This window comes from Argiope bruennichi, chromosome 10 (assembly GCF_947563725.1).
Source record: "Argiope bruennichi chromosome 10, qqArgBrue1.1, whole genome shotgun sequence".
Taxonomy (NCBI): Eukaryota; Metazoa; Arthropoda; class Arachnida; order Araneae; family Araneidae; genus Argiope; species Argiope bruennichi.
The window spans coordinates 68,129,930-68,145,570 of record NC_079160.1 but is presented as its reverse complement, the minus strand read 5'-3'; the positions used below and the strand labels follow the sequence as shown (position 1 = coordinate 68,145,570).

At 26.7% G+C, this 15,641-nt stretch overlaps 1 protein-coding gene across 1 annotated transcript; it reads right to left on the bottom strand.

The window, feature by feature from the left end:
* Window positions 1–4,489: 4,489 nt before the first annotated feature.
* On the bottom strand, window positions 4,490–12,415 carry LOC129989382 (uncharacterized). Its single transcript, XM_056097891.1, has 4 exons — window positions 12,062–12,415; window positions 8,326–8,447; window positions 7,035–7,821; window positions 4,490–5,346 (listed from the first exon to the last, which is right to left on the bottom strand). The coding sequence occupies exons 1-4, from the start codon at window positions 12,216–12,218 to the stop codon at window positions 5,219–5,221; spliced, it is 1,194 nt and encodes a 397-aa protein (XP_055953866.1). The 5' UTR covers window positions 12,219–12,415; the 3' UTR covers window positions 4,490–5,218.
* Between the last annotated feature and the right edge of the window lie 3,226 nt (window positions 12,416–15,641).

Genomic DNA, 15,641 nt, shown 5'->3' with positions numbered 1-15,641 from the left:
TTCTGCCTGGACTTTAGCTGTTTGAAGTAAAGTCCTTAACTGCTAGGGTTATCTTCTGCTTTTAAAACGGAAGAAATTATAACTTTCTGTCCGTGGATTTCTGTTTCAGAAGAGACGCTTTTAATTTTATTTTTCGGGCAAAACAAGGAATTGTGCTGCAAACTCTGACACGTCTCACACGGTGAAATTTTAACCTTGCATTGAGAAATTAGATGTCTATAAGCCATACATCGATAGCATCTACCATCTTTCTTTAATTTATAACGTTTTTGTTCATCCGAGAAAGTTTTGCATTTTAAAGCAGTGTGCGTATCAGAGTTACAAAAAATACACATCTTTTTAACAACAGTATTTAAAGCGGCAGATGAAGGCAACTTATTTTTAAATTTAGTCTGTCCATTATAAGAAGAATTTCGTGGAGGATGTCGAGAAATTTCGGGAACTTTTTGAGAATGTCCAGTTACAATATTTGCAGATTCGCGAGATTCAATTTCAAATTTTATAAATTTGATTAATTCGTTAACAACACCAATCTTAGAAGAATCTCTCTTACGATGGAATCTTGGGATAATTGCTTTAATAAAATTGGTATAAGTAAGTGACCATAATTTCCGGATGCAATTCCCATTGTGTTTAAATTTTTTTATACTAATTTCTCCCTCGTCATGCAGTTTTCGTAATCCCTTGAGATTGAAAGAGGATTTTACAGGTTCAATTTCTAATAGTCAATTAATGAAATGACTAATCAAATGGTATTGCTTCCCATATGTCTTTTAACAGAGATAATTACGATTTGTAATTTTCTTCAGCAAGAGAAAAACCAGAAACAATTTTGTAAGCTTCGCTGGATAAAAAGGACTTTAAATATATGAATTTATCAACATTACTTATTGAAGCTATTGATGAATTCCAGAAAAGTGCTATCATTTCCACTAAATGTGGGAATTCTTAGCTTTGGCAAATTAAGGCATGTTACAGGATAGTTAATTCTTACACTAGAACCATTAGCAGCAAGTGGTGCGACAGGTTGTTGATCAATTTTAAACTTATCAATATTACTTTTCATTTTGAACTTAGCTTCATTTATTTGCTCTTCATATTCAAGAGAGCTTTGAATTTCTGTTTCAAACAATGCACTATCAGAAATTAAATCCTCAGTTTCATTGTTAAGGCTTTTGAAGTCTAATTGCTTTGCTTCTAAACTTAATAAATGCTCCGAAAGTTGTTCTTGGTCACTTTCCTTTTTAATATCACAATTTTCTAAGAACAAATAAATCTTGTTAATCAATTTTGTACAAGCAGTACGAGATATCTTCCGTTTCGTCTTTAACTTATCAAGAGTTTCCATTTTCATGATAAAACAAAGTTTACAGTACCTTTTTAAATGTCCAACGACGAGTTATAATCCTAGAGAATGTAGAATTATTCACAAATTCAAGAGTATAAACACAATCTTCACCCAGTATAATAAGTCCCGGGTTTCGGCACCACGAAAAAAATTAAATTATCGTTGCGTTTCTTGTTTATACAATAATTTATTTGATAGTGAAGATTGTGGTCTGGGTGAAATGACTTGAAGACGCATGTCTTTTATGTGGTTTATTGGTAACATCAACAACAAAAGGCACATAATTATTCGTGCCTCTGGTTCGCCATGCCTGCTCTAGACAGTGCACTTTATGAGGCCTCTTTTTTTAAAATAAAATGGCCAATTAAGTTTTACATTTTTAATGCTAATTATGTTGATTTTCTGTTTTAGTAACTTTGTGAATACATTTTGTGTAACTCAATGTCGTGTTTTGTGCACAGCACTATTAAAACAGACATTCAGTGTTTATAAATAGTGTAATAACTAAAGAAATGTACTGAAACATAGGAATTTAACCAATTATATTTGATAAAATGTTAATATTGTCCTAATACTTAAAAATACAGACAATTTTATTTCTTATAAATTCATTCATTTGCAATAAGGCTAATAATCGACTTGGCTGTGGAAGTTCCTCTTCTCAGCTCAGCTGTCTAATAAGAAATTCACCACTGGAGCTAATATTACCAAATTTGAAACACAGTTACTTCATTTATATTATACATGCATTAAAGAAAATTTCTCAAAATCAATCAAAATTTTCACTTCTTAGTAATTTTTGAGAATATTACACAAAACCCATTCCAAAGGCAGCTAATCTATATCTATACTTATAATAAAGCTCAATGTGTGTGTGTTGGCGCTCTACAGGCCAGACCGTTTGACCTACAGCTACCAAATTTGGTACATGTATATTTTGGAGGTCGGGAATGTGCACCTGGGGTCCCTTTTTTTGGAATTTTTAATTAGAATTTTAATTATTAATTAAAAACTAACTCCCCCCCCCCCCCAAAAAAAAAAATCTCTATTTCTCCACCGCCAAATGAGGAAGGCTTGTTTTTTTCCTCACGCTAATGAGGTTAGGCTTAACATTTTCTGACCAATTATTTCAAACGATTTTGTTTATTTTTTTAATGTTTGATGCATTTAAAATTAAATATTGTTTATTAATCAATCTTTCAGATTCATTCTGAAGTTCTCTTGAATTAAAATAAAAAAGCATAAAGTAAATTAAAAATTTCTAATCTGCATAGTGTTACCCCAACTGGCGTAGAAAAATTCACGCATTTTTGTTCCCATAACTGGCGTTGAAAATTCACACATGTGCATTGTATTCTGATTGCTGACAACTATTTTCAACGGATGCGGAATTGATTTAAATTGTATATATGTTAGTTATATATTTTTATGCATATGCTTATAGTTTTAAGTACATCGTTTTTGCAGTAGTTTTTTTAAACCTGTTTTAGACCGATTATTTTAAACGATTCATTTTTTTTTCTTAGTGTTTGATGCATTTAAAATTAAACATTGTTAATAAATCGATCTGCTCATGATGAATCTGAGAAAAAATTTTTGACAAATTCTTGAGATATTACATAAATTAAGAAAGATATTCTTTAGTGCCCATAAAGTTTACGTTATGACTGAAGGCCTTTATAATATTCAGTGAATTATATGACTACCAAAATTTGAAGTTTTAAAATATTTTGATGAAGAAGCTATTATAGTAAGAATTACATGAAATATTTAATTATTAAAATTTTAACGAACATTAAGATTGGCGAACCGGTCAATATGGACAATGATTAATGAATATTATTCATGTTTTTATCCAACATACTTTGCGTAATAACATAAAGAGCACAAAATTTGCTACCTTTTTTTCAGAAGTCAACAATATAACAGGTATAGAAATCGTTACAAGGAAAAAAAATTAACTCATTAACTTTATTCTCAACAATAACTCTTTAACAATATTCTCAAATTCTGATTTCAACTTTTCTTTTTCTGCTAATTTTTCAGAACTTTTTTCAATTCTTTAAATGTACTTAATACGCATTTTTTAAAGTTAATTTAAATCTCTGAGAAAGCTTCCCCCCCCCCTGTTTTATCTTCAGGACAAGCAAATATTTTAGCCTTGCCCTTGCAACAGGCAAGTTCCTTCATGATTTCAGAATATTTCAAGTAATCAAAAATAAAACAAAATTTCAAATAATGAATGAGTTATGATGTTCTTTTAGGTTTCCAATTGATTCATTTATTTAAAAAAAAAAAAAAACACCTTCTGCATTAAGTTATCTATGAGATGGTATAATGGTAATTCAGACTGTATGGTTGAATAACATATTAAAATAGTATACCAAAAAAAAAAAAAAAAAAATCAGGAATTTAAAAAATATATATGAACACCAGTTTAAGGAAAAACAAATTTTTGTACAAACAGTAAATCATTATCTTTATCCATTGTTACTATGTTTATTTACACTGCCATCATTGTGATCTACAAATAGTAAATCATAGTATACAAAAAAAAAAAAAAAAAATCCAGTAATTTAAAAAATATATATGAAGTTCAGTTTAAGGAAAAACAGAGTTTTGTACAAACAGTAAATCATTAAAGAAAATAAAAACCAAGATGTAATAGAATAATAGATCCAATAGAATAAAACAACTAATACACTGAAAAATAAAATCAAGAATAATTGAATGAGTATGAGAATGGAAAATTAAAAGGAAAAAGTATACATGCATATTTTATTATCTTTCATGTATAAAAATTTGTTTAACAAATTCTTAGGATTAAACAGTTTTATTGTTTTAAAAAGAACATTAACTATGTTATCAATTTATTTCATAATTTACATTTTAACATATTTTACATCTAAAACTGAATATAATAAACATACATCAAAATGTAATTTTATATTAAATACTATTTTATGTATTTAATTCATTAAAAGAAACCTGCTGAAGTCTTATATTTTTATTTAATGCAACTTATTTTTGTGACTTATATATACCTTGCAAAATCAAAATTATATAGTTTTGATGAACAAGATCTCAGAATTAAGAGCTAAATTAAATCGTAACACACTGTAAAATATAAAACAAAAAAAATTAAGTTAATTAATAAAATACTTTTATTTATTTCACTAATGAAACATGATTCATTTGCATGCCAAAGACAAAACATTTTTAAACTGACATCTGAAACTACATATATTTCAGTAACTTACAATTCAAATAAGGCTAGATATTGCTATAGTGAGTATGATTTTATATTAAGAAAATAAACTTGCTTGATAATTTAACTTAAATATATCTATTTAGTTTAAAGGCAAAATTTTATCATAGAATAAGAAATTATTATACAAGAGAGAGAGAGAAAGATATCTTCAGTAAAATTAATTAATTAAAAAATATAACATTGAAATTCATTGTTTATGAAAGTTATCAAAATTTAATTAAATATATTGTGCTATCAATAGTTTGTAATTTCAGAAATGAATTTCAGAAAATTTATTGTTACATACCTTTTTAGAATGAAGTTCAAATTTCCTTAAATGGTGAATTATTCAATTAATATACAATTTTCAAATTCAATGCATATCCTTTTTTAAAATCACAAGAATATATAGAACATTTTAAACATATGTTCTGTAATTTAAAAAAAATTAACTATAAAATGCATTTTTTTAAATGAATTTTCATATCAACCAAAACAGGAAGTGATGATTATTAACTTTTAATAAGTCAAAATGTAGATAAACAAAGAATGATATAGAGAAATATATAGATGCATAAAGAAATGACTAATGAAAATTTCAACAAAGTCTAAAGTGATCATTAAGTCCGTCGTCGCTTGGTTGGAGGAGCAGCTTTCTTAGACAATTCTTCTGTTTTCTGGCGTTTTCTTTTTTTGTCAGAGGAATCTACCACTGATGTTGATGCTTTTGTTATTGATTTTCTTAATCCTAATCAAATAAATAAAAAATTAGAATTATCAATATAAATCAAATATTTCTGTATTATTAATTACAAAATAATACACTTGGACAGATTTTTTTTAAAAATACAATTGATAAAAATATTATGTCTTCAGCACTAAAATGTGCATGCTTTATTTTTGAAAAAACGCCTGTCCACAAAATTAAGAACAAAAAGTATATATTATACATGATATACATATATTATACATGATATACTTTTCCAGCAGTATTTAAAGAAAACTACCATTTTGCTGCATAATTGACAGAAGACTAAACTTTATGCATCATACAATCAAATGTTTTCTTTGAACTTTTATCTTTATAAATGATGTTTTTTGATGTAATTGGTAAACATTCTAATTTGAAGCTATATGAGGAAAAAACAAACAAAATTCCAAACTTTGTTAAAAACAAATTTAAAAAATGTCAATTTTCATAATTTTGAGTCTCACATTTCAATAATAATCTTTAAACTTTACAGGTTAAAAGTTAAGCAAGGAAATGAATGCTTGATTATATACAGAATTCATAGAAAAACCAAAGCAACTAAGAGACAAATGCTGGGCTAATCAATAATACAAGACAATTGTTTTTTAATCACTTTAAATTTAATCTTCGCAAATTTATAGGATACAAACATACTTCAATTTTTCCTTTTATGAGCTAACATTTGATTAATAAATCCTCCAAGACCAGTATTATTATAATAAAATTCTAAGCAAACATTATAATTCTAAGAAATGGTGTTTCTATATAATAATATTTTTAAACTCATTGGTAAATAAAGATATCAGGAAATATCTTATTGATATAATTTTAATTGAGATGAAAATAATTAATTTCAAAATTAATTTTTATATCAAACATATGTGTTTTACAAATTGAGAAAATATTTTAAACTTCTTTTTTACTAAGACACTTTTCATTGCCAGTCCCCCTTCTCAAATAAAAAGGGAAAAATGAATGCTGGCATTTCTAGCCTTCAATGAAATTCCTAGTTTATAGTCAGATTAATGTTATGTTCCTCATTGTGAATTATACTCTATCATATTTGGCATTTACATAAGAAGATAAATAAAAAGTAAACAGTAAAAAAAACTGAAAATATATTATAAATTTTCCTAGTTCTTTTTGCATTTAAATAGAAAAACATTATAGTTTTTAAAATTAGTAGTTCAATTTTATGGAAAACCACAATTGTACCTTTAGAATTAGTTTGAAATCTTTTAAGTGCAAAAACAAAAATTCAATACATTATTTTTAATGCATGAAAACATATATTCATAATACTTTCCATTATCATAGTAACTACAACTCTACTCTTCTAAAAATGCTTTCACTCACACTAAGAATTTAAGTTAAATATCTCCCACCATTAGAGTAATAAAAGCATTCCCTTTTCATATCTTTAGTTTTCAAGTAGCCAAATTGACTTTTATTTATTCTTTCCTATTCAATTTAAAAATGGATTATACAAATTTATTTGTATATTTTCTTAAAATTCTATGTGTCAATATCCTTAAGATTAAAGAAAAATTAGAGTGAAGCTTTAATAATTCATTTCCAAAACCTTAAAGAAAATTGATGAGAATAATTCTGCACTTGGGAGAATTATTGAGGTTATAAATTGTGTAAGAATACAATTATTATATCAAATAAATTAAAGATATTACCAGATGATTCATTTTCTTCAGTTTTTGCTCCTTTATTGGAAATGCTTGAATTTTTGTCATTTTTTGGCTTGCTTGAAATATCATTGGGCTTCTTATTGTCCAATTCTGCCTTCTTACTATCTATTTTTGAAGTCTTTTTAGAAACAGAATTTTCTACAGGAGTGGAAGCTCTACCTTTCTTTGAAAGCTCTTTTTCATTTTTTACTTTTTTATTTGTAGTATCAGGAGTCTCTGGCTTTCCTGGTCGAACAGAATTTGTGCTGGATTCTTGCTTGATAGATTTCTTAGAAGAGTTAGAATTGTTTTCAGATTTCGGAACTTTCTTTGCACTTAAAGAATTATTAGTTTCCAATTTATTAGTCTTTTTAGAAACTGGAGTATCCATAGGTTCCTCTTTAATAGAAATAGTCTCCAATTTTGCACTTTTCCCAGCAGTAAAAGGACTTGAAGACCGTTTTACTTTATTAACTTTTGCAAATGGAGTTTCTTGCTTTACTTTTACAGTTTCAGCACTGGGAGGACGTGAGTCGCTGTGATTTTTGCTAGACTTGACAGATGCTGGTGTTGCAAATGTATTTTTTGTGCTAACAGGTGTAGAATTTTGTTTCAATTTAGATACATTTGGTTTCTTCACAGTTTTAATACTAGAGCCATTTTTAGGCGTTTCATTTTCATCTACTGGAACATGTAAAGGAACCCCAAATTTTTCTTTAACTAAATCATTAAAATCTTCAGATAATTCAAAGTCTACTTCTTCATTTGGAAATGGTATGATTTCAGATTCATGCTGGAATAAATATTTAAGAATTATATTCTAAAAAATAAATTGCAATTACATCTTTGATAGTATACCCTTTAATTACAAATACAAATCAAAAGTCAAATTCTTTTTGTTTGAAGGAAAATGAAAACAAATATTTCATTTTCATGGATGAATACTAAGTGACAGAATTAAGCAAAACTGATCAGCAACTTAAATGAAGTTTTACTTGCTTAAAAAGCTAAGACTGAAAAAAAAAATCATAGAGAGATAACCTTTGACTTTAAAAGTAACATTCTAAAAAAATATTAATGACACATAAGTAGCATTTGTAACTTATACAGTCATACTTGAATTATTTTACTCCATCAGATATCACTAAAGTTTCCAAAATAGGTATAAAAATAAAATCATTAATGATCACTTCTATAATCAGAATATTATCCAAGGAACAAATCACTAATAATAAAAGTATTTATTAAAATTAAAACATCCTTATGATACCAATATAGTATAAAAAGGCATGCTTACCAAGGCTGGCATATCATACATAGAATCTAAATGATCCCATATGACCTTCGAACTTATTTCTCTATCAAGAAAATTACTAAATTTGTGATGTATGCCTAACATTGCAAAGTAGCGATTGACTCCTAAAAGAAAATATTTTAATATATTTCACAATATTTAACAGAAAAACAATTATATGTAACTCTTAAGCTATATTAATCTTTCTGAAGGAAATGCTAACACAATTTGTAAGCTGCATTAACATCAGTAAGCTAATATTAAAACAAGCATAATTTTAAAAAATTCTAAGACAAAAATTGAATGGATTTTTCATTATCTTAAGAATAAAAAATGACCAAATGGAAAACAAAATTAAAATTAAATTAGCATAATATCCAATCTTAATTTCAAACTTCCAATAACTATTAAACTATGCTTAATTTGAGATTTCAACATGGGTTTATGATAAACATTGTTTTCAGAAAGTGTGGCAGCTGTTTCAATTGAAATATTTAGACGATATTGCAAAATGTCATGCAAAAAATGTTTAAATAATATGCCAATTAATCCAATATCTGAAGTTTTCTATAAATGACACACAGAAATTTACCACGTGGGCAGAATAGCAAATTATTCAATTCTAATTTATAACTGACCATCTTAATGTAAAAATTTACTGAAAATGGTGCAGAAAGATCAACTTAGACTTTCTGAAACATCAAAAATGCTTTAACAATTGCTCTCCAATAGCAAACCTGCACCTCCTTGTGGTGCACTTTGGATCATGCTAAATCTGCTAAACAAGTATAAAATAGCCTTTTTTGTAAATAATAATAATTCTAGAGATTTTATTCACTTTTGCACTTCCCTGCAATACTCGCTTAGTTAGTTCAGAGCTCTAACAGCGCAGTGTTCCAGCTAATAGAACTCCCCAAAATTCAAAGTGATACGTACAATTGTCATGAAATTTAACCTGTACACTCCTATAAGCATAAATAGGTTATCTACATTTCTGTTTTTGAGTTTTGATTTCAATAATTCTTTTTTAAAAAATTTTGTATTATTTCTAATAATATATTTAATTGTTCAAATAAAATTCAAACTTTTTTTGTTTCATAAAAATCTATTGCATTAAGATAGAGAAAAATTCTGTTTATATGGGGGATAAGAAGTGAAGATTAATATAATTAAAAGACATTCACAGCTTAGTATTTAATGTCACTATGATGCCAAAGACTTGATTCCTTTAAAAGGCTTCATTTACATGATAAACAGAATAAATATAAAGATAGTAAAAGACCATGGCTTTAATGTTTGTTATGTGACAAAAATATATCTTTTAAAGGAATCATGAACATCAAAGTTATGCATAAGAATTTTTAGATAGTTTTTCTATCTTTCAAGAATTAAAATTTTTCTATCAATTATTCACAGCTTTAAAAAAAATTCTAACTGAAGCAAAATATAACAAGAAAAAAAAATTGTATTGGTTTGAATTCAAAATAAGCAAAAAATTTATCAAAATATGTATTAAAAAATTTCTATCTATATATTCTATACTATCCATATTATACTATCCATGATAGATATTCCATCTATTCTATCCGTGCTTTAAAAAAATATGAATAATAATATGCTTAATTACCAGGTGATCTTATCCCAGCTCTACTGAACAAATTTGAAATTTATAATAACCTGTACTGTCTCAATTATAACCAAACAAATGACATATTCTTAAGCTATGTTTGAAATATCCAACTCGCAGAATAAAACTGAAGCTGTTCTACAGTTGTTAATTGTGAATCTTTGGCATTAAGGCATGACAGAATTTGTTAATGTTTCTATTTTATCCATTTTAATAATTATTATTAAATATTTCAAATGTAATCAAATTTTAAAAAGTAATTTTTTAAGGGATATATTTATCAAAAAGTTTTATGAATTTTTAAAACATAAATAGCAACTTAAATCAAACTCATTTACAAAATTGATTAAGCAAACTAAGAGATTACACGGACTGGTATGTCCATATACAATATATCCCTTCTTCCCATCATAAATCATATAAACAGCACTTTTGCCAACACATTTTATGCTTAGACAATGAAAATGCAAGCCGCTTCACTGAACTTCAAGATAACAACCACTTCACGGAGCAAACAAAATATGAAAAGAAGCAATGCAGTGTTTGAAATATGTTGACCTGTACATCATTACTATCTGCTACCAGTGTCATAAATAGAATGAACAGACTAAAGTGAAAAATGAAGGGAGCAGCAGCAAACATCTTACTTGAACATACCAGAAGAATAATCAAAACAAAAACTGAAAAGTTATAAGTGCGGGGCTTTACACATCTTTTTTTTAGAGTGTGCATCTGATAAATGCATTAAATAATTACAGTATATAGTATTTATTGCTGTTTCATTGTTTCTTTAAAAAAATATTCAAATTTTTCATTAAGAAAAGGTTTATAACTTTTTATTAGACTCGCAGAGAAGGACCAAAAACTAGGTTTAGATTTACCAGCCAACTAAGAACCAGATATGTCTCATTTCAAATGTATATAAATATAATAAACTATTTAATTCTCTTTTTTTAGGGTCTACCATTATCATTTAATAATTTATAGGAATCAAATCAATTCATTCAAATTCTAAGACAAATTGATCAGTTAACGAACACAATTTAAGAATGATAGCTTTAATATTTACTATTTTCAAATATAATTTGTTTTAAAATCATTCTCAAATTCTGAGGTTGATTGCAAGTTCTCAGCGAAAATTTCTCACTAAATTGCTTGCAAACCAACAAATGATCAAATCAGTAATTCAAGAATCATACACTAATTAATATTACAGAAATACCTCAATTTTTGAAAATTGTTTCTGAAATCAAAAATTATAATCAGAACAAAAATCTAAATACAAAACTTCATTAATTCTGTTTCATAGATCATTCTAAATGATCTATGCAAATATAGACATTATAAAGTTTTATAACTATTCCAAAGTTTATTATAGAAAATTATCTCTGTAAGTCAGAATATTAAGGAATTTTGTTCAGTATAAAAGTAAACCAGAATCATCATAGGAATATTAACTTTTAAAATAGCAGATAACCTTATATTAAAAAAAATTATATCACAGAAAAGCAAAACTTTTATATTTATTATATGCATAATCTGTACCTAATAATGGTTATGCAAATATGGATATTAAAGTTATATAATATTCCAAAGTTTATTTTAAAAGATTCTCTATTAGTCTGAATATTAAGGAGCTTGTTCAGAATGAAAGTAGACCAAAATCATCATAGGTATATTAATTTTTTCTAATGGCAGAAAACCTTATATATTTTTTTTATATTATATTACACAAAAGCAAATCTATTACATTTATTATATGCATAATTTATCTCTAATATACACTTTTGATACCACATGCATGTAATACATCAAATGCCCTTGATATCAGAAAATGAATAAATTCATGTTAAACCTATTTTTGATCATGTATCAAGAAGAGATAATTAAAGAAACGAAACGAAAGTGATATCTTTCATATAAACTCGACAGATATATGAAAAATAAAATATGAACATTACATCCATGCGGAAATTTCACATTCACTTAATGAGCTTTAAAATGATCTAACTGGCTGATGAACAAGATGGGCAGTTCATTCACTTTATACATATTCAATGGAATAAAATTAAACGAACAGTAATGCTTGGCACTTAACTTCTACACACTTACCTACAGGTTTCAGATTAAATAAGGCATACAGTAACAAAGTTTCCACTCTACTATTCCATTCAATTTCATCCCCTGTAAGAGATTTACTCGCCATATCTTTGTGAACAAGTTCACAAAGTCGTTGCAGTTCAAGATGTACATAATTCATGTCTAACATCAAAGTAAATTCAACAATTTACGAAAACTTCTTCTGCTAGAAAACAAAAATATATAATTACGTAAAAGTTACAGATGGCATACAATGTCTAGAAAAAAGAATTAAAGTACAAAAATAAATAATTTTAGCTATTTTTCAATAAAAGAATAAATCTGGAAAGAAATTTTTTTCCAGAATGAGCAATTTCACGGTTAAAGTTTTAATAACCGTGAACACCGGTTTCTTAATTTTCGCCTGTCTAGGCTTATCCCTAGCACGCTTAATTCCAACCATCAGACAAAATAATTCTTCTGTGAAATTAGATTCTTTTCTATCTAGATGATATTCATGTGCAAAAAGAAGAAATGTCAAAAATGCTTATAATATTTCTCAGAGTCAATACAGATTATGTTTATGGGTATTTTTGAAACATAGCATTTTCTTCGGAAAATAAAAAAATCGAGGTTGTGTAACGGTGACATCTAACAACAAAAAATGAAAATAAGAAAATTAAGCATTCTTTATATTCCTTGGACAGTTTGAATTCCCATAAATTATTTTATTTTCAGGCAAAGTAATCGAGCTATTGCCTATATGAACACCAACGACTGTCTTCCCAGTATTTAAATACTAATTTAAAAATTTGATCCAAAATTCTGTGTCCATTATTTAAGGATGTCTTTAAAACAAATTATTTGAAAGAAAATAAATGAGGCTAAAAAATGTCATAAGACAATTTCGTACTATTTCTACGTATCAACTGTTCAAACCAGAAAAATTTAAATTTTTAAAATTATTTACATGCACTCGCAAATAATGTTAAATCGTTTTGCTTTTCAGATTTCCAGACAGTAATCTATATCCATATCTATATATATATATATACTTATAATAAAGCTCAATGTGTGTGTTGGCGCTCTACAGGCCAGACCATTTGACCTACAGCTATCAAATTTGGTACATGTATACCTTGGAGGTCGGGAATGTGCACCTGGGTCCCTTTAAAAAATTTTTTTTTAATGTGAATTTTAATTATTAATTAAAAACTAACTTTCCCGCCAAAAATAGCTTTATTTTCCCAATCACCTAATGAGTAAGGCTTCAGTTTTTTCCCCCACGCTAATGAGGCTAGGCTTACCATTTTTCGGCCGATTATTTCAAACGTTTCTGTTTATTTTGTTGATGTTTGATGCATTTAAAATTAAACATTGTTAATTAATCGATCTTTCAGATTCATTCTGAAGTACTTTTGAATTAAAATAAAACAGAATATAGGAAATTAAAAATTTCTAATCTGCATAGCGTTAGCCCAACTGGCGTAGAAAAATTCACGTATTTGCGTTACCATAACTGGCTTTCAAAATTCACGCATGCGCATGGTGTTCTGATTGTTGACAACTATTTTCAATGCATTAGGACTTGAATTAAAGTATTTTTAGGTTAGTTGTATGCTTTTGTAATTAAATTATATTTATGTTACTTATATATTTTTTGTAATTAAATTGTATTTATGTTAGTTATATATTTGTTATATATGCTTATAGTTTTAAGTACATCGTTTTTTAAGTAGTTTTTTTTTAACTTGTTTTCGACCGATTATTTTAAATAATTCTGTCTGTTTTCTTAGTGTTTGATGAATTTAAAATTAAACATTGTTTATTAATCGATCTGCTCATGATGAATCTGAAAAAATTTTGTTGACAAATTCTTAAGATATTACATAACTTAAGAAAGATATTCTTTAGTACCCATAAAGTTTAACAGCTCAGTGACTCTGTTTTCAGTAATCATATTATAAAAAAATGCTTTGTTTCAGTAAAAAATATTATTATATTAATTGCAATTTAACTATTTTCACTTTAATTTAAAGCATAAAGTCTACGGGAGCTAACAGAAAATTAGAGCGATACATATTACGTTATGATTGAAGGCCTTTATAATATTATGAGTGAATTATATGACTATCAAAATTTGAAGTTTAAAAATATTTTGATGAAGAAGCTATTAAAGTAGGAATTACATACATTATTTAATTATTAAAATTTTAAGGAACATTAAGATTAGCGAACCGGCTGGTCTCCAAAGGCGGCTAGTAAGTAACAAAATATTAAATCTATAAAATTTGAAATGAGAAAAAAAAAAGAATATTTTCGTTCACACAATGTAAAATTTGATTGATCAGAAAAGTTGATGGATGATAGAGTTATTTCACATCCAGAGGATTGTAATTTCCATTTCTGATCTCATCGTAATTATTTCCATGTTTTTGCATTAAGGTACTTTAAATAACTTGATGTTGTCATAGAAGTTCATTGTGGTCTCGAAATTTGAAGAATGGAGTACTTATTTTCAGTGGCGGATTTTGACAACTTGAGGCCACAGGCGCAAAATTATTCTGAGACCCCCTTCTAGGTAAATCGTATTGATGATTAGAAAGTAATATGAAAAACTTATTTGCGCTTTATATTATATATATATATATATGTAACAAATTAATAAGTTGCTACCCTTTATTTTTATTTTTTATTCTAATTTTTTTTTGTTGATATAAAATGATGACATGATAGTGGTTTATTTCTGTCTTTGCGTATTTTCTCAATGGGATGGACATTACATTGTCCAAATTCGAATTTTGAAACTGAAAAACACTTCATACACTTTTGAAACTTGAAACTTCTTGACAAATACATCGTTTTAATTTTTCTTTATTTAATTTTTTTTAAAGGGAATTTATTCAATTAAAAAATGGTTTGGGTTCATAAATCTCCAATTTTTTTTCATTGACTGTAACGAGTGTTAATATAAACCGAGAGCTGTTTAGAGGAAATATTCCTATTTATATTCCTTTCGAACTAGAATAAATAAAGTCAACGGTCTTTGTCCCATGGACTGAATGGTATTTTTCATTCAACTGTAAATTAATTAACTAATTAAATTAACTAGATTAATTATTTAAACATTGCTGACAAAATATTTTCATTAAAAATTTTTAAATAAAAAAAAATGTTAGAATAAATCGAAATTACTAAAATTTTATTTTCAGCAAAATAGTAAAAAGGTGTCAAAAGTTTTTAAAACCATTTAAATACTCTTTAATTATCTGACTAGATATTTTTGAAATTTAAATCAATATTATGTGATAGAATTATAAAACAAATCATACTTTATATCTTTTATTATTATATTATGCACAATCACATGTTGTAACTTTCCACAATTTGTTTTATGCATATTCTTTTAAATATTTTTAAAATCAATTTTTTCATACATCATTGAGCATAATAGCCAGAAAATTTAGGCACCCTTGAATTATCGACAAACTATAACAGTTTTTCATTGGCTTTAGTTTCGTGAAACAACTTGCATTTATGACCATTAAGTATTTGTAAATTATTACATACACACACATCCATTACATTCAGGAAAGTTGATTATACCATATTT